At 58.1% G+C, this 18955-nt stretch overlaps 1 protein-coding gene across 2 annotated transcripts in view; it reads left to right on the top strand.

Moving 5' to 3' along the window:
- Positions 1-291: 291 nt before the first annotated feature.
- PDE2A (phosphodiesterase 2A) overlaps positions 292-18955 on the top strand; it is a 52620-nt gene continuing 33956 nt past the window's right edge. Inside the window, exon 1 of one of the 2 annotated variants that reach the window (XM_030476005.1) lies at positions 292-608. In XM_030476005.1, coding sequence (XP_030331865.1) covers positions 541-608 — 68 coding nt within the window. In that variant the 5' untranslated portion in view covers positions 292-540. The remainder of the gene's footprint in view (positions 609-18955) is intronic. The other variant, XM_030476004.1, reaches the window with a different exon arrangement.

The raw sequence follows: 18955 nt of genomic DNA, 5'->3' as shown, positions 1-18955 counted from the left end.
GCTGTCCTGGGGCAGGGGCTTGGCTGCAGAACCAGTGCTGCCCAGCATTGCTCTGTGCTGCCCAGCATCGCTTTGTGCTGCCCGATACCCCCTGGGGCAGAAGCCGGGCAGACGGGCGCTTGCGGTGCCCAGCAGGACCCGCTGCCGCCGCGGGGAGCGCGGAGCGGGTAGGGCCAGCGTGCGCCTCACTAGACAAAGGCGGCGTCCCCCCGGAGCGGGGCGGCGCGGCGGGCGAGGCCGGGCGCGGCCCACGGCGGGCTGCAGCGGGCGGCAGGTGCGGACCCCTTCGGTCCCTCCGCGGGAGCGGCTCCGGCCCCCGCCCAGCCGCAGCGGCGCCGTCAATCAGCGGCGTTTCTTCCCCCAGCCTCCCCCCGCGCCTCTCCGCCCTCCCCTCCCGCACGCCTCGGCGCGCTGCATCGGGCTCGGTTGACAGCAGCGGGCTCCGCTCCCCGGCAGCACCGAGAACCGGGCGCAGCGGCGGCTCTGCGTTGCCCGCAGCCCCTCGCCGAGCCCCCGCCGGCCGCCGAAGCATGCGGAGCCATGGGCCAGGGCTGCGGACACTCCATCCTCTGCCGGAGCCAGCCGTACCAGGCGGCTGCATCTGACCTGTGAGTCCTCTCCCGCCGGCACCGGGGACTGGGGGGGGGACCACGCCGGGAGGGAGCGATGCTCCGGGGGTGAGGCTGCGCGAAGGCGTGAGGGAGACATCGGGGAGATGGGAAAAGTTCCTCCTCCCGCCTGGCAGCGGGGAGCGGGTGCAGGGGAATGACAGGCTGCGACTCCCCCAGTTTCCCCACTGTGTTAGCCCAGGGCAGGGCATCACTGATGTGTGATGCTGTGCTGGAGCGCTGGTGTCATCAGCATCTCCTCCTTTCCCTATTGACCCACCCTTATATGTTCCCTATAACCCCGTAGCGGTTTCCCATAGGAGCAGAAGGCTCCTGGCCTGGCAGTGGGCTGCGGGGGACGTGGGTGACTTAGTGAAATGCTGGTCAGGCCTCAGCATCGTGGCTTTGGCGGCTCCACGCATGGCAGGAGGAGTCACCCCCCTGCACACCCACCCCATGCAACAGGTTTGGGGGTCCCGGTGCTGCTGCGCCTGTTCCCATGCAGTGGAGTGGGAAAGGGGAATCAAGGGGGATCTCATTCCACAGCGCAGGAATGAGGGGCTCGGCGTGCGAGCATGGGGTGACCTTGCTGAGGGATGACAGTGCTCGCTTCCAGCGGTGAAGGGTGATGCTCCGGAGAGCCCACGTGGGGAGAGGGCCTGAGCTGGCTTACGGGAAGCATGCAGTGCCTCGATTCCCATCGCTGTGGCTCGGGATGGCCGAGACCCCGGCTCTGTGTCTGTGTGTGTGTGCATGGAGCACTCACGAGGCTCCACTGCTGTGCGCAGGCGGTTTGCAGTACGTGGGTGCTCTGCTTCCCGGGTATCCAGAGATATTGGGTGCTCCCAATCCCTTGTCTCCCACCCCAGCGGTTGCTGGGATCAGACCCCACATTGCCAAGGGATGAGCTGGTCTGGTGAGAAAGGGATGCAGTGTAAGGGGATGAGGAGGAAGGCTGCTGGGTGCTTGGATTCCTTTGTCTGGTGGGTGCATCTCAGCTCCACATGCTCAAGCGCTGGCTCAGCAGCCAGGACCACTGCTCCCAGCGCTGCTTCCCTCATGGGAATGTGCTCAGGAGCATCCTCAGGGCTCCTGGAGCGGGTGCTTGACGTGATTCCAGGACCATCAGGGCACAAGGGAAGCTGCTGCCCGCTCCTGCCTCATCCCCACATATTTCCCTCCGGCATCACCAGCTTTTCGCACCTTCATGAGGTGATGTTTGGATGCCAAGTTTGTCTGTCTCTAGAATAGCCTCCAGCACCTCCTGCCTATGGTGGTGTGGGGCTTAGACCCACCTTCCAGAGGCCACCAGGAGCTGCTGATTCCCCCCACTGTGGGTGCTGGATCCAGTCTCTGCGGGCAGCATCCTTCCCCCTGGCTCTCCCTGGTGCTGTGTGCGCTTTGTTCCCTGCAGAGATCCTTTCATGCTGCTGCCACAACATGTGCCCGTGTCCTTTTCTTTAAGCACAACACACAAAGGTCTTGAAATGCCATTGCCATCCCCATGTTCCCTCCAGCTGAAATGCCGCTGCTGACTTGCAGCTCCTGTTTAATGGCTTTAAGGAAGGTGGATGCTACTTGAGTGTAGCTGGATTGCTGCACCCCTCAAGCTGCCCAGGGCAGGGATGGTGAGCTGAGATGCTTCCCTCTTTACCCAGGATACAACCTCATGTCTTTCCTAGATGTGTATCTCTGCTCCCACACACCCTGAGGGATATACAGGGGTGGAAAAGCTTCCCAAGCGCTTTCCAGCGATGCCCTTGCTGGCTGCCCCTTCAGCACATGGGTGTCCCCGTGAGGCCGGGGTGATGCTGCCTGCTCCCTGCCTCCCCTCCATCCCTGTGTTGTTTCCTGCTGGCTCTGCCTGCGTGCTGCCAGCAGATCCCAGCGAAGCTGCTCCCGCCCTCGCAGCGTGCTGGGAATGCTGCGTGGGGCCGGGATGCAGCGGTGGGCCAGGTCTACCCACGTGCGCGGTGGATGAGCTCCGATTCCTCCCAGGGCAGTGTCTCTGGCAGCCACTCAAGTGCCATTTTGCATTATTCAGGTCACGTTTAAACCCATTTCTGCCTCCTTTCCCCTCCGGCGGGCGGCTCCTGACCCGGTTACGGGCGGGTGGGATGCTGGGGTGCCCGGAGCTGCTGTGCTCACAGCATCTGACAACAGCCAGGGGCTGGGGGAGCCGCAGCTGAGCTCTGTGCATTGACAACACACAGGAGGAGATGATGCTCTGAGCACCCCTGCAGGGAGGGACCCGGTGCGGCAGAGCCTGGGCACAGGTCAAGGCTTCCTTTGGGAAGCGGCCTCATCCGGTTCTTCCCGCTGCCCAGCTTGCCGCTGGTGCTGCCCGGCGGGAGCAGACGTGGGGATGTGTGAACTGGGCAAGTGCCACCCTGCTCGGTGCTGGTTTGGTGACAGGGTTGGTGCCAGGCACGTGATGGATGAGGGACCGTGGCTGTGGCCGCAGCTGGGATGAGGGCTCCATCCTGCCTGGATGAGTGTCTGGAAACAGGAAGGGACCAGTGTCCTGCAATGGGATAAAGAGGTATCTTTATCCCTTCCATAAAGGATGTGTGTTAGTCTGGGTGCCAGTTATTCCAGGTCAATTCCAAGATCCAGACAGTGTGTCCCCAGGTTGATACCAGGACCTGGATGGTGTGTCCGCATCAAGGCTCATGCAAGGGCCATGTGTCATGCACCATCCCTATTTTACCTCCCTGATGTACCCACCTGGGAGCTGCTTCCTCCACGATCCTGGACCTTAAACAGTCCCTTCCAACCCAAACCATTCCGTGGTTCTATGGCTTGCTCTGGTACCCATGGAGAGCACCAGCTGGGATGCAGAGAGCATCCCCGTGGTGGAGCAGTTCAGGCACCTTTTGGAGGTCTCCAAGCACCAGCAAAGCCAAATGCAGGCTGCCAAACCCACCGTTTGCCCAGGCTGGTGCTGGTCCATCAACTGGGAGGTGTGTGGGGCACTTCAGCATCACCTGCTCTGTGGACATCTCACCCTGGAGCTCAGAGGTGCCTTGCAGGGAGGATGGAGGGGATGCTCCTGGCACCCTGCACGTCTCCAAGACTGGAGCGGTCCCTTGGGTGGGGAGGACCCTGTTCAGGAGCTCCCTCTCCTTCCCCTCAGGAACATCCTCATCTTCAGAGCAGCAAGTGCCTTCAGTGTCATGAGCTCCAGGAGGATGAGCACCCATCCGGGGCAGGCAGCGCTCCAGCCTCTCCTCCATGAGGGATGCAGGATTCCCTGGATGCAGCAGCGCTCTCCTCTGACCTCGGTCCCTGCTTTTGCTTTGTCTCTTTCCCGGCTCCCACGTGGCTGGCGCTGGGCTGCAGCCAGAAGAGCAGGCAGGGCCTTGGGACCTTCTGCTTGTCCAGCTCTCTCCTGCAAAGGGCTGAGCTGTCCTTAATGGATGGGTCTGTCTGGAGGGGGGAGCGAGGGGGATGCAGAGCGCTGGGAGATGCTTTGCTGCTGCTGCGGCTCCATCACACGCCAGCAAAGGGGGATGTAGGTGATGGAGAGCAGGCAGAGCGCAGGCAATGGGCACCCTGGCAGCTCCCCCCACCCCAGTGTCAAGGGTGGGGGGTGGTCTCATGCAATGGGTGATGGGTGACCCCGAGGTTTGCTGTTTGGGGGGGTTGGAGTATGGATTGGGGGGCTTCAGATAGTCCCTGGGAAGCTATTCCCAGTCCATGGTGGCCCATGATGCTGTGGCAGCAGGAAGGTGGCCCCAAACCTTGTCACCAGGTAGCACGCTCAAGGGATGGATTAGCACAGCAGCCTGTGGAATTCGGCCCTGGAATGGCCCAAGGGATGGTTATTGGGCAGCAGCAGCAGCCCTTGGTCCTGCTCCCATCCCCAAATCCAAAGGCAATGTGGGGAGGAATAGGGGAAAGGATGACTTGAGAGTGTGCAGGGAGCACTTTGGGTGGGTTCAGACCTTCTGGGTCTCTGTCAGTTTGTCTTTCTCATCAGAAATCAAACAGAAGAAGGAAGATGGTTTCGGATGGACGCATTTCCCATGTGAAGTGTTAAACCCTGATTCTTTTGGCTGGGAAGAAGGGGAGTTCAGGGCTTGTCCTGATGCAGATGAACTCACCGCGTGTCCCAGTATCCCTAAAGCCCTCTGCTCACCAGATGCGGTGGAGGTTTGTGGTACCCAAGGAGGGAAAATGTAAATCGGCAGCTGCCGGTGCAGCGCTGGCACAAGAGTGATGACTTTGCCAGAATCCTCCCATTCCCTGGCTTGGAATCACTTCCCTGTTGGTTATTAGCTTGCACGTTTCAGCTGGGTGACTCAGAACACACCGAGGAGCTATTTATAATGAGCATTTGAAAGGAGAAGACTGTTGGAGGGCTTTTATCCACCCCCCTTCCTTCAGTCCTTGAGCTGTGTTGGCTGCACTCTCCTTGCCCGGAGGCAGGTGGGTTGGGAAGGTTGGAAGAGGACCCATCTGTGTCTCTGAGGTTCCATATGTGGTTGCTATGGGGTGGAGAATGCAGATGGGTTGGGAAGGTTGGAAGGGGACCATCCAACCCCTGAGGTTCCATATGTGGTTGCTACAGGGGTAAGATGCATGTGAGTTGGGAAGGTTGGAAGGGGACCCATCTGTGTCCCTGAGGTTCCATATCTGGTTGCTACTGGGTGAAGATGCTGATGGTCCTCTCTGGGAGGTGATGCACCATCCCTATCCAGAGCCTCTTCTCCCCATGGAGTGGAGCTGGAATGTTCCTATCACTCCACAGCAGTTTGCACACTGGGGTTTATTCCCTGCAAAGCGATAATGCTGAGCAAAGGGATAACCCTGTGTCCCTGTCCCACAGCCAGGATGGGTCCTCGAGCAGCCATGTGGCTGGAGCCCAGCCAGAAGGACACCAGCCGTGGGTGCTGCTGTGTTTTTCCTTGCTCCCCCAAAGAAATGAGGCTTTTCCCCATATTTTTGCTCATGATCACACAACCAGGGCGCTGGCAGCATCCTTCCCACAGGAAGAGGTGTTGGTGCGAGCAAAGCCTTCCATCTCCCAACTCAAGTAGGGTGATGGCACATCCCTGAGGAGCTTATTGTCACTGCCTGTGAGCCTGGAGCTGCTGCTGCCACCCGGGACGTGCAGCTCCACGCTCTGGTCCTGAGCATGGTCAGGATCTGCGGGACATGGGGAGACCCCTGGTCCTTCTGCAGCACCTCGGGGTGCTGGTCAGGTGGGAGATTGGGGTGTGGGGATGGGAGGGGGCTCAGGGCTGCGGTTCTGGTGCAGGGCAGATGGGCTTGGCCTGTGGCTGCTGCAGGGCTAGGGCTAGGGTTAGGGTTAGGGTTAGGACTAGGGTTAGGGTTATAGTGAGGGCTAAGGCTAGGGCTAGGATGAGGGTTAGGGCTGGAGCTAAGGTTAAAGTTAGGGTTAGGATAAATCTAGGGCTAAGTTTAGGGTTAGGATTAGGGTTAGGGCGAAGGTTTGGGGTAGGGCTAGGGTTAGGTTTAGGGTTAACATTAAAGCTAAGGTTAGGTTTAGGGCTAGGGCTTGGCCTAAATTTAGGACTAGGTTTATGGCTGGGTTTGGAACTATGGCTAATGTTAGGATTATGGTTAAGGTCAGATCTAAGTTTGTTGTTAGAATGAAGGCTAGGGCTAGGTCTAAGGTTAGAGTTAGGGCTAAGGTCTGGACTAGGTTTTGAGTTAGGGTTAGGGCTATGTCTAAGGTTAGGTTTTGGGTTAGGGCTAGGGCTAAGATTTGGGTTATGCTTAGAGCTTGGCTTAAGTTTAGGGTTAGGTTAGGTCTAGGATGAGAACTATGGCTAAGGCTAGGATTATGGTTAGGGTTAGAGCTAGGTTTAGGGTTAGAGTTTGGGCTAAGTTTAGGGCTAGGACTAGGTCTTTTGTTAAGGTTAAGGTGTGGATTATTGCTCGAATTAGGTTTAGGGCTCAGGCTGTGGCTAGGGTTAGGGTTAGGATTACGCTTAGGGCTTGGCCTAACCTTAGGGTTAGGTTTAGCTCTGGGCTTAGAACTATATCTAAGGTTAGGATCCCATTTCAGGCTAGAGCTAGGGTTAGGGTTAAGGCTAAGGTTATATTTAGGGTTAGGCTTAGAGTTAGGGCTAGGTCAAAGATTAGGCTTAGGACCAGGACTAGGGTTGGCTTTCCCAGGCCAGGGAACCCAGGAGCCTCCCTCTGCTCGCTCAGCTCAGCAGCCCCCTTCCTCCCTGGCAGCGCATTCCCTGGAGCACGGATGGGACCTGCCACCTCCAATGGCTTCACCTCCCGCCCATCCCAGCCTCATTCCCAGCCCATTCCCAGTGGGAAGGATGCTGAATCAGCAAAACCTTGTGGATGCATCCCCAAAAGTCGAGAGTTTTGTTAATGCTGGAGCATGGAATGCCGATGCCGGGTTGGAGACACGCATGGAACACGGGACAAAGCAGCTCTTAATGCACAAGAAGTGTTGGCTGTGGGGCCACCTCGGTGTCAGACACCAGGGTGATGGGCTCCTGGGTGAAAGGGAAGCCCCAAAGGAAGCCCCAGCCCAACTGATGAGGGTCGAGGGCCCCCCAAATTAAGGACAATGGCACTAAGGTGTCTTTTGGGTGCTGGTTTCCCTCAGCCATGAGTCCGCTCCAGAGGGTGCTGTGGGAAAAGGGGATGCTTACGGCGGGAATGGGGATTGCTGCACCCAAAGGGATAAGGGAGGGATTGAGGGGCTCTGATTTTGGGGGTGGCTGTTCCCAAGCATATGACATTCCCAGGAATGGCTGTGGCTCCCTGCCAGGCACCCAGCTCCAATCCTGCCCTTGCCAGATGGAAACCATTCCTTTGGGAATGCTGCCCCCCGGGAGAGCTGGAGCAGGATGTGTCCCATGCCAAGGGCTGGATGGAAGCGACACCAGTGCCAGCAGCCCCACACGTGCCCCCCGGACCTTGAGAGCTGCATCCAGTGCTGGGGGCACATCCTGGTGCTCCCCAAGCTCCAGCCATGATGAAGGAGCCGGCGCAGGCTGCTGGCTGCATGGGAACGCAGGGATGGAAAGGGGGGTCTCTTCCCCCTGGGAATAGTGTGGGAGCTGCCTCCCGGCTGTGTGGGTGCTCTGTGGAGGTGGGGTTTGGCAGGAGCCGCGGCGCTGTTGGGGACCCCCCCTCCCCATCGCTGGCAGGGAGATGGGACAGCAGGTCCGTGGGCTGGAATTGCAGCATCAGGCACTTGGGCATCGCTCGTGCATGGAAGCGGGAGCTCGCCGGGAGCGAGCGCAGTGTTCCGGATAGACCCCAGCTCCCTCCTGCACCCCCAACCTGCCAGCACAGCACAGGGGCTCAGTGCTGCCAACAGGGACCACGGTGGGACCCAGCTTCATCCCTCCCGGCTCCATCCTCCCTTGGGAAGCTTGGTCACATCCTGGCTCCGTAGCTCCTGCACTGCAGACCCTGCAATGGGAACCCCACCAAAGGGAAAGGGATGGGGCTGGGGACACTTTAGGGGTGGCATGTGGCTACCAGCCCTCCTGGCTGGGAATGGTGTGGCTGAGAAGCTGGAGCCAGCATTCCTCCTGTGGGAAAGCCACTAATTCATAGGAAGTGTAATCAATCCAGCATTAATAGCCTGACCTGCTCCGGTGCTGGTCACATTCCCGACAGGATCTGGCCACACTGCAAAAGTGGATTGAAGTTCATTGCTGGGGCAAGCAGGGATCTTTGGTAGGACCAGGGAACATCACTGAAGGATGTGGCACCTCTGTGACCATGTTGCATCTCCTTGACGGCCTTCCCGGCATTCCCATTGGTGTCAGGACTTGTGTCCCCACTGCAAAGGACACGGTGGGGCTGGGGATGGCTGCCACCAAAGGAGGGGGCTCTTCTTTGTCACTGCTGTGCCCATCACACGCCGTTGTCACTTTATCCATGGAGAGCACAGAGAGATGGGGGAAAGTGTTGGTTCCTCATTCAGGAGGCTTGGTCAGACATCAAAACTGCTTGATGAAGGAACAAGATCATGGAATCATGGAGTGGTTTAGGATGGAGGGAACTTAAAGCTCCTCCAGCTCCAACCCCCTGCCCCGGGCAGGGACACCTTCCACTAGAGCAGGTTGCTCCAAGCCCCTGTGTCCAACCTGGCCTTGAACACTGCCAGGGATGGGGCAGCCACAGCTTCTCTGGGAAAAGTCTGTGCCAGCGCCTCAGCACCCTCACAGGGAAGAGCTTCTGCCTCAGAGCTCATCTCAGTCTCCCCTCTGGCAGGTTAAAGCCATTCCCCTTGGCCTGTCCCTCCATCCCTTGTCCAAAGCCCCTCTCCAGGTTTCCTGGAGCCCCTTTAGGCACTGGAGCTGCTCTAAGGTGTCCCCTTCAGGAGCCTTCTCTTCTCCAGGCTGCCCCAGCCCAGCTCTCTCAGCCTGGCTCCAGAGCAGAGCTGCTCCAGCCCTCGCAGCAGCTCCGGGGCCTCCTCTGGCCTCGCTCCAGCAGCTCCACGTCCCTCTTGTGCTGTTCCCCAGCCCTGGGAGGTCTCTTTAGCTCATGGGTGTCAGATGAAGCCGCTCTCACTCTAAGGAGCCTCAAGCATCAGCATCTCACAGCTGTGTCCATTCCCATCCCTCCTCTGATGTTCCAGATTCCCAGATTTGCTTGTGCTAACAGGGATATCCCACCAGGGTCACACGTGGAGGATTCAGTGAGAATTCCAGGCTGTTGGATCCCTGCTCCGGGGCTGCTGCAGTTCCCAGGGAGGGATGGGGCACAAACAGCAGAGCTAGGATCCTGTGGTCCTGCTCTATTCCCATAGGATATTGGTGATGGCAGTGGGTGAGGAGACCCTTGATGCTGAGTGTGGGAATGAGCCGTGGGGCTGGTCGTGAATTAGGATGGGGAAGGGGCTCAGGGAAGGGAATAAACCTGGAAAAGGGGGAAACGTAGCACTTGGAAGATCACGGAATGCAGCTAATCCCACCTCCGGCTGCTTCACTGAATTCCCTCTGGTTACCAACTGAACCTCCCAATTGCACCATGAGTTGGCAGCGTCTGTGCTGCTGCCTCTATCCAAGGACAATTCCCCAGGGATCCAGGGTAACCACGTGTTGTCTCTCCTGGCACTGCTCCTGCCGGGATTGGTGCTGGAGCACGGCTCCCTTGGATGCCGTGGCCTCGCGTGGAGGTCCCCAAGGTGGTGGCATTCCATGTTCCTCCCTGCTCCAATGCTGCTGTGCAAAGCTGGTGTCACCTGGCATTCCCGGTGTTCCCTCTCGGGGATAGCTGGATGGGGATCAGGGATACCATCCTGCTTCCAGCGAGCTGGTCCTGGTGTCTTGGGTGCTGTGCAATAGGGATGGGGACTTGCAGGATGCAGGGATGCTGTGTAATGAGAAATGGGTTTTTCAGGATGCAGGGATGCAGTGAGATGGGATTAGGGATTTGCAGAATGCAGGGATGCTGTGCAATAAGAAATGGGATTTTGAGGATGCAGGGGTGCAGTGTGATGGGATTAGGGATTTGCAAAATGCAGGGATGCAATGTGGTGAGGATGGGGATTTGCAGGATGCAGGGATGCTGTGCAACAGGAATGGAGATTTGCAGGATACAAGGATGCAGTGCAATAGGGATGAGGATTTGCAGGATACAGGGATGCGGTGTTAACAGGGATGGGGATTTGCAGGATACAGGGATGCTGTGCAACAGGAATGGGGATTTGCAGGATGCAGGGATGCAGTGCAATAGGGATGGGGATTTGCAGGATGCAGGGATGCAGTGCAACAGGAATGGGGATTTGCAGGATGCAGGGATGCTGTGCAACAGGAATGGGGATTTGCAGGATGCAGGGATGCAATGCAATAGGGATGGGGATTTGCAGGATGCAGGGATGCAATGCAATAGGGATGGGGATTTGCAGGATGCAGGGATGCAATGCAATAGGGATGGGGATTTGCAGGATGCAGGGATGCAGTGCAATAGGGATGGGGATTTGCAGGATGCAGGGATGCAGTGCAACAGGAATGGGGATTTGCAGGATGCAGGGATGCAGTGCAATAGGGATGGGGATTTGCAGGATGCAGGGATGCAGTGCAATAGGGATGGGGATTTGCAGGATGCAGGGATGCTGTGCAACAGGGAGGGGGATTTGCAGGACACAGGGGTGCGGTGTAACAGGGAGGGGGATTCTCAGCCCCACAGTGCTCCCGGGTTTCCCAGTCCCACCAGACCAGCCCGGCCGCATTCCTGCAGCTCTTGGTATCCCAGAGCAGCCGCTCTTCCAGCCTGGCAGCGCAGGCACCTGCTGCTCCAGGACCAGGCACCACCCGGGAAGCGCAAACAGGGCTCAGCCCTTCCCTTATCGGAGGCGCTTGGAGCTCCGTGTGCTGGGCCAGCAAATACAGCTTCGGTGGCACCGTGTCCCCTCCCCGTGTCACCACGGGACTGGTGTCACCTCCTGCATCCTGCGGCTCCCGGCATCGCTGTGCAGGGCTGGAATGAACCCGGAGCTGATGCCAACCTGTCCTTCCCATGGATCCCACAGCGATGCTTAACCATGTGCCACTGCCATGATCCACCCCTTGGATGCACGGGGCAAGATCCTTTGGGAATTGGAGTAAACAGGCAGTTTTCCATCGCTGCTTGAGGCTGGGGAAGGTGCAATCCAGGGATGTAGGTGCCAGTGTGGGAGTTTGGCTGCCTCCGGGTGCTGGAGGATGGAGGAGCATGTGCAGGGATCCCATGGATACCCCAAACACCCTGAGTTTGCTGCTTCCATTGCTCCAGGTTCTCCTGTGGTCCATCAGCATCTCCCTATGGCTGCATCATGGTCCTCATCACCTCCATCCCATCCTTGCACTGTGGTCCTTGTCCCTTCCATCCCATCCCTGCACCGTGGTCCTCATCCCTCCATCCCATCCCTGCACCGTGGTCCTCATCCCCCCCATCCCTGCACCGTGGTCCTCATCCCCTCCATCCCTGCATCCCTGCACCATGGTCCTTATCCCTCCATCCCATCCCTGCACTGTGGTCCTCCTTCCTCTATCCCATCCCTGCACTGTGGTCCTTATACCTCCATCCCATTCCTGCATCATGGTCCTCATCCCTCCATCCCATCCCTGCACCATGGTCCTCATCCCTCTATCCCATCCCTGCACTGTGGTCCTTATACCTCCATCCCATCCCTACTCCATGGTCCTCGTCCCTGCATCCCCTCTCTGCATCCCATTCCTGCATCATGGTCATCATCCCTCCCTCCCATCCCTGCACTGTGGCCCTCATCCCTCCACCCCATCCCTGCACTGTGATCCTCATCCCTCCATCCCATCCCTGCACTGTCATCCTCATCCCTCCATCCCATCCCTGCACTGTGATCCTCATCCCTCCATCCCATCCCTGAGGCCGTCAATGCTCAATCCCATCCTGCTCTCATGAGTGTAATGGTGCCTCTGCACAAATACAACATTGGAGGAGAGAATTCCCAGCCTGAGGATCCAAACCTGAGATTCCTCCCCTCCACTTCCCGGGGTGGCCCCCGGCACAGGCAGGATGAGCTGGGAGTGCTGGGATGCACCACTGGGAGTGCTGGGATGTGGCACTGGGGGTGCCGGGATGCAGTACTGGAATTGCTAGGGCATGGCACTGGGTTTACTGGAATGTGACACTGGACTCACTGGGACATGGCACTGGCATTGCTGGGATGTGGCACTGGGATTGCTGGGATGCAGTACCATGATTACTGAGACATGGTACTGGGATCTCTGGGGCATGGTGCTGGGATTGCTGGGACACAACATGGCTCACTAGGATGAGATGCTGGGATTGCTGGGACATGGCACTGGGATTTCTCGGATGTGGCACTAGCTTGCTGGGATGAGGCATTGGGATTGCTGGGATGCAGTACTGGGATTGCTGGGATATTGCACTCTGGTTGCTGGGACACAGCACTGGGATTGCTGGGATGCAGTACTGGTATTACTAGGGCATGGCACTGGGATTGCTGGGATGCAACACAGCTCACTCAGATACGGCACTGAGATTGCTGGGATGTGGACTGGGATTATTGGAACACAACACTGGGCTTGCTGGGACATGGCACTGGGGTCACTGGGATGTGGCACTGGGATGGCTGTGATGTGGCATTGGGATTGGTGGGACGTGGTACTGGACTCACTGGGATACAGCACTGGGATTGCTTGGATTCGGTACTGGGATTGTTGGGACTCAGCACTGGGATTGCTGGGATGTGACACTGGGATCAATGGGATGCAGCACTGCGATCGCTAGGACACGGCACTGGGATGTGACACTGGGATTGCTGAGATCCAGCGCTGGGATTGCTGGGATGCAGTTGTGGGATTGCTGGGATTCAGCACTGGGATTGCTGGGATGTGACACTGGGATTGCTGAGATCCAGCACTGGGATTGCTGGGATGCAGTTGTGGGATTGCTGAGATTCAGCGCTGGGATTGCTGGGATGTGACACTGGGATTGCTGAGATCCAGCGCTGGGATTGCTGGGATGTGACACTGGGATTGCTGAGATCCAGCGCTGGGATAGCTGGGATGCAGTTGTGGGATTGCTGGGACACATCTGGTGCTCCCAAACCCCTTTCCCGGCAGTTACCAAAGGAGCCGAGGACCCTTCGGCATCCGCATCCCGGCCTTTTGCCATGGAACCACCGGGAAGAGCTGGGAACCGGGGTGTGTTTGAACCCTGCAGGGGCTGCTGGAGCCCTTTGCATTAAATAGGGGGAAAAAAGGGGAAAAGCAGCGTAATTCCCTGTTGTGGAGCTGGGAATGCAGGTGCTTATGCAACGCGCAGTAATGACTGGAGTGAGTCATTAGAGCCCAACAGTCATTGTGTATTTATAGCTCCCTCCTCCCCCCAGAGGTGCCACCTTTTGTTCCCGAAGGATTTGGTCATATTCCCAAGGGATCCTGGACACGATGGGACTGGGCTGAGGGTCCTGCATCGGGATGGGATGCTTAGGAGTGGTCCAGGGGATGCTGCTCGCCCTGGATCTGTATCTGCATCCTTGGATAAGCTGCTTCTCTGCTTCCCGTCCTGGTCATTCCCACTGGGATAATTAATCCTTATCCTTTCCTGACCCTGGAAGCTGCTGGTTTCTCTTTCCTGCCAAGAGCCTAAAGAACTGATTTGGGAATAGAAGGGATGAACAAATTCATTGGAGGAGAACAAGCGAATAATCCTGGTTTAATCTAGGTTCAATGGGTGGGATAATGACAGGGATTTGGATCAGGCAGTGCCAGGGAAGAGGGTGGCAGCAGAACCTGGGATGTCGAAGGGATGTCCATGGAGAGATGTCCTGAAAGGGGGGAAAACCTCCGTGGACCAGGATCAGAGCATCCCTAAGTCAGGCTCAGGACATCCCGGGACGAGGCTCAGAGCATCCCTATTCAGGCTTAGAGCATCCCAGCCTTCAATGATATTCACATCTTCCTGTGTAAATCCCATGGGATTAGGCCATTCTGGGAGCAGTTTGCTTAACCCCACATCATGCCACGGGCCCAGGCTCAGCTCGGAAGCAACACCCCGGATCTCACCCGCTCCTATCTCATTCCGTCCGGCCATAAATCCCCATTATCCATATGCCGGGGCTGGGACCTTCCTTATTGCTCCGGAGCCACCAGGAAGCGCTGGCGCGGAGCAGCCACCAACGTGCCGATGGCTGGGGTGGGTCAGGGCTGGTTCCAAGGGGAAACTGAGGCACGGGGGGGCTGGAGGCAGGGCAGGCTCTAGCGCCTGTGCTGGAGAAACCAGTGGGTGAGGGTGACCCTGCACCCACAGCACCCACAGCACCCACAGCACCCACAGCACCCACAGCTCCCACAGCACCCACAGCACCCACAGCACCCACAGCACCCATAGCATGCACAGCATCCACAGCACCCACAGCATCCACAGCACCCACAGCACCCACAGCATCCCCAGCACCCACAGCACCCACAGCACCCACAGCACCCACAGCACCCACAGCATCCCCAGCACCCACAGCACCCACAGCACCCACAGCACCCATAGCATGCACAGCATCCACAGCACCCACAGCATCCACAGCACCCACAGCATCCACAGCACCCACAGCACCCATAGCACGCACAGCATGCACAGCACCCACAGCACCCACAGCATCCACAGCACCCACAGCACCCACAGCACCCACAGCACCCACAGCACCCATAGAATGCACAGCACGCACAGTACGCACAGCACCCACAGCACCCATAGCACATGGGGATGGGGAACTGGCGTGACCCTGCACCCCACTGCACCCACAGTACCCACAGCATTAAGGGATGGGGATTTGGGGGTGATCCTGCACCCATAGCACCCACAGCACATGGGGATGGGAAACTGAGGTGACCTTCCACCCATAGCACCCATAGCACGTGGGGATGGGATCTGGGGTGACCCTGCACCCATAGCACCCATAGCACCGATGGGTAGGGATGGGATCTGGGGTGACCCTGCACCCATAGCACATGGGGATGGGGATCTGGGAGTGACCCTGCACCCACATCATGGAGTGCTGGGGGGCTGCATGTCTGGGGTGTGCTGGGCCCCTGGGTGCTTGCTGTCCCCTCCATGCACGGTGTCCCCTAAATACATGGTGTCCCCCTGTACGTGCCATCCCCCTGTCCCTGCTGTCCCCCTCCTGATGCATCCTCCCTCCAAGCACACCCTGTCCCCAAGTCACACACTGTCCCCCCAGACACACTCTGTCCCTCAGGACACACACTGTCCCCTGTCCCTCAGGACACACGCTGTCCCTGCAGGCAATGCCTGTCCCTCACGCCACACGTGCTGTCCCCTGACACGCTGCTGTCCCCCTGCACACGTGCTGGCCCTGCAGGTACCTGCTGTCCCTCAAGACACGTGATGTCCCTCAAGACACGCTGTCCCTGCGGACACACGCTGTCCCCAGGTGTGTGGTGTCCTTCCTGATACACGCTGTCCCCCAGACACATGTCCCTCCAGACCCGTGATGTTCCCATGGATACATGCAGTCCCCATGGATGCACACTGTCCCCATGGATGCACACTGCCCCTATGGATGTAATCTGTCCCCATGGATGCATGCAGTCCCCATGGATGCACACTGTCCCCATGGATGCCATCTCTCCCCACGGACACACACTGTCCCTATGGATGTAATCTGTCCCCATGGATGCACGCAGTCCCCATGGATGCATGAAGTCTCCGTGGGCACACACTGTCCCCATGGATGTCATCTGTCCCCATGGACACACACTGTCCCTATGGATGTAATCTGTCCCCATGGATGCATGCAGTCCCCATGGATGCCATCCGTCCCCATGGACACACACTGTCCATATGGATGTAATCTGTCCCCATGGATGCATGCAGTCCCCATGGATGCACACTGTCCCCATGGACACACACTGTCCCCATGGATGTCATCTGTCCCAATGGGTGCATGCAGTCCCCATGGCTGCTATTGTCCCCCACCCCTCTGAGGGTGCACACGTGCAGGGTGCTCGCAGGGGACACTGTGACAGCAGGAGCCACCCAAGGTGCCACAGCCCTTGCAAGCCAGGCTGGAGGTGCCCATGGCCACCATGGGGCCTGCCCATGGCCAGGGTCCAGCTGAGGTGGCTCCATGTGGGTCTATTCCGTGTGGGTCTATCCCATGTGGATCCATCCCTTCCCTTTCAGCACTGTGGCTTTGGGATGCGGGAGCTGCCGGTGGTACCCGGAGTGCTCGGAGCTGTCTCCATAGAGACCCTCCGAGAGCTCCATCACTTATTCATCACCGGCATCGATCACTCAGCCCATCCCTTCATTATCTAGCTCCAAATCCCAGCGGGAAAACCATCCCTGCCCATGGCCAGGACGTGCTGCTACCAGGTCCCCATGTCCCTTTGGATGTGGGATGTCTGTGGGGCTCGTGGTACATCCAGGGATGCTGTCAGCTTTTGGGGTGGGATGGGATGAGTCGGAGATTCCCAGCTGCTCCAGGCCCATGCTGGAGTGGGAATAGGGGTCCCAAACCAGGATAGAGCTTGTGCCCCACTGCAGGCAGATGGGGGGGAGCAGGATGGGGCTGTGCAGAGTGCAAACATTGGGTGCACAGGGTGCAAATGTGGGGTGTGGGTGGCTGTGGGGCCGGATATGGGGCTGGGGCTCAGCCTTAGGGACCATCCACTGGCTATGGGAGAGGGATGGAGGGAGAGGTGGGAAGTGTGTGTGCACCCACACTCGCACGTGCACCCCACGCACATACACAAATATACCCCCTTACACACGTGTGCACCCCACACATGCACCCCCCCCGCATCAGCATGTGCATGGTGCACGCACCCCCTCCATGCACATCTGCACCCCAGGCTTGCACAAACACACCCACACATGCATGTCTCTTGTGCGCACATGCTCTGCACACACATGTGAACATGCTACATGCACCCTGTGTGCACAACCCCCCCTGTGCATGCCCAGCCCCAGGGCTGCATCCCCCGGGCACACACACGTGTACACACTCCATGCATCCCAAATGCTCATCCCCTTGTATGCACATCCCCATGCATCCCAAATTCCCATCCCCTTGTATGCACATCCCCATGCACCCCTAGTGCACATCTCTCATGTATCTCAAATGCACATCCCCTTGCATGCACCCCCATGCACCCCAAGTTCCCATCCCCTTGCATTCACCCCCATGCATCCCAAGTTCCCATCTCCTTGCATGCACATCCCCATGCATCCCTAGTGCTCATCTCCTTGCATGCACACCCCAAATGCAGCCCAAATGCTTATCCCCATGCATGCACCCCATGCATGCACCCCATGTGCACATCCCTTTGCATGCATACCTCTTGCATACACTCTCATGCATGCACCCCCCATACATGCGCCCCCATGCATGCACATTCCATGCACCCCAAGTGCCCATCCTCTTGCATGCACCCCTTGCAGACATACATACAGGTAACATGCAAACCAGTGCACGCCCATGCACACATATGTGCACACGCTTGTGCACACACACATGTGCATCCCCTTCTCCCCATGGCCACCGCAACCCTCCCACTGCCGGGCTGGGATTTCTCCATGGAGGAGCCAGGGGCCCGCAGCAGCTGCTCCATGGATCCGCAGCCGCATCCAGCGCCGGTGACATCCCGGCTGAGCTGCGCTGGGATTAGCAGCCAAGCGGGAGAGCAGATGGGTTCATTTCCGCATGGATTTGGAGCTGGCAGAGGCCCCTGGGTCGACAGCTCTGCTGAGATGACACCTCAATTGAGCTGCAGCAGCTCCAGCAGCTCCAATAGCTCCAATAGCTCCAGCAGCTCCAATAGCTCCAATAACTCCAATAGCTCCAGCAGCTCCAATAACTCCAGCAGCTCCAATAGCTCCAGCAGCTCCAATAGCTCCAATAGCTCCAATAGCTCCAGCAGCTCCAATAGCTCCAATAGCTCCAACAGCTCCAATAACTCCAGCAGCTCCAATAGCTCCAGCAGCTCCAATAGCTCCAATAGCTCCAATAGCTCCAATAGCTCCAGTAGCTCCAGTAGCTCCAATAGCTCCAGCAGCTCCAATAGCTCCAGCAGCTCCAACAGCTCCAATAGCTCCAATAGCTCCAGTAGCTCCAATAGCTCCAATAGCTCCAGCAGCTCCAATAGCTCCAATAGCTCCAATAGCTCCAGTAGCTCCAGTAGCTCCAATAGCTCCAGCAGCTCCAATAGCTCCAATAACTCCAATAGCTCCAGTAGCATCAGCAGCATCCGCATCCCTGGAACTCTGCTGCAGCCCAGGTCCTGCAGCAGGGACTGGCCACAGGCAGGGCCTCCCCAGCCTCAGTTTCCCCACTCGCTGCTCCCATGGGATATGGGGAGCAATGAGGTGTTTTCCATACTGGAGGCTTCCCTGCAGCCCCAGTGCGTGATTGTCTCCATGTCCCCTTCCCATGAGGGATGCTCGGGGAGGTGGGACCATCCTTGGCTCAGTTTTGCATCCCTGGAGCTGGGATCTGGCTCTGGATTCCATCCATCCATCCATCCATCCATCCATCCATCCATCCATCCATCCATCCATCCATCCCAGCTCCAGCTTAATGAAGCTTCACTCATCCAACACGATTGACAGCAGCTCTGGCGAGCACCAGCCCATGGACCAAGTGTCCCAGTGCTCCCAGTATACCCAGTGCACCCCAAATCCTGCTCTAGGGGGAGGCTTCTGCAGCTTCCCCACTTACATAGGACCTGCAAAGGGGCTGGGTGTGGGGAAGAGGGTGCTGTTGGTCTTCTGGGACTACCTGGGCTATGAACCCCCTCCCAAATCCCTTGTTTTGATGGTTTGATGCTGTTTAGTGCTGACATTTCCTGCTTTCCAGGAAAAACTGGGATTTAAACCCCAAAAAG

The sequence above is a fragment of the Strigops habroptila genome, chromosome 2, assembly GCF_004027225.2.
Source record: "Strigops habroptila isolate Jane chromosome 2, bStrHab1.2.pri, whole genome shotgun sequence".
Taxonomy (NCBI): domain Eukaryota; kingdom Metazoa; phylum Chordata; class Aves; order Psittaciformes; family Psittacidae; genus Strigops; species Strigops habroptila.
The sequence above is the reverse complement of the archived record's forward strand: the minus strand, read 5'-3'. Positions and strand labels throughout refer to the sequence as shown.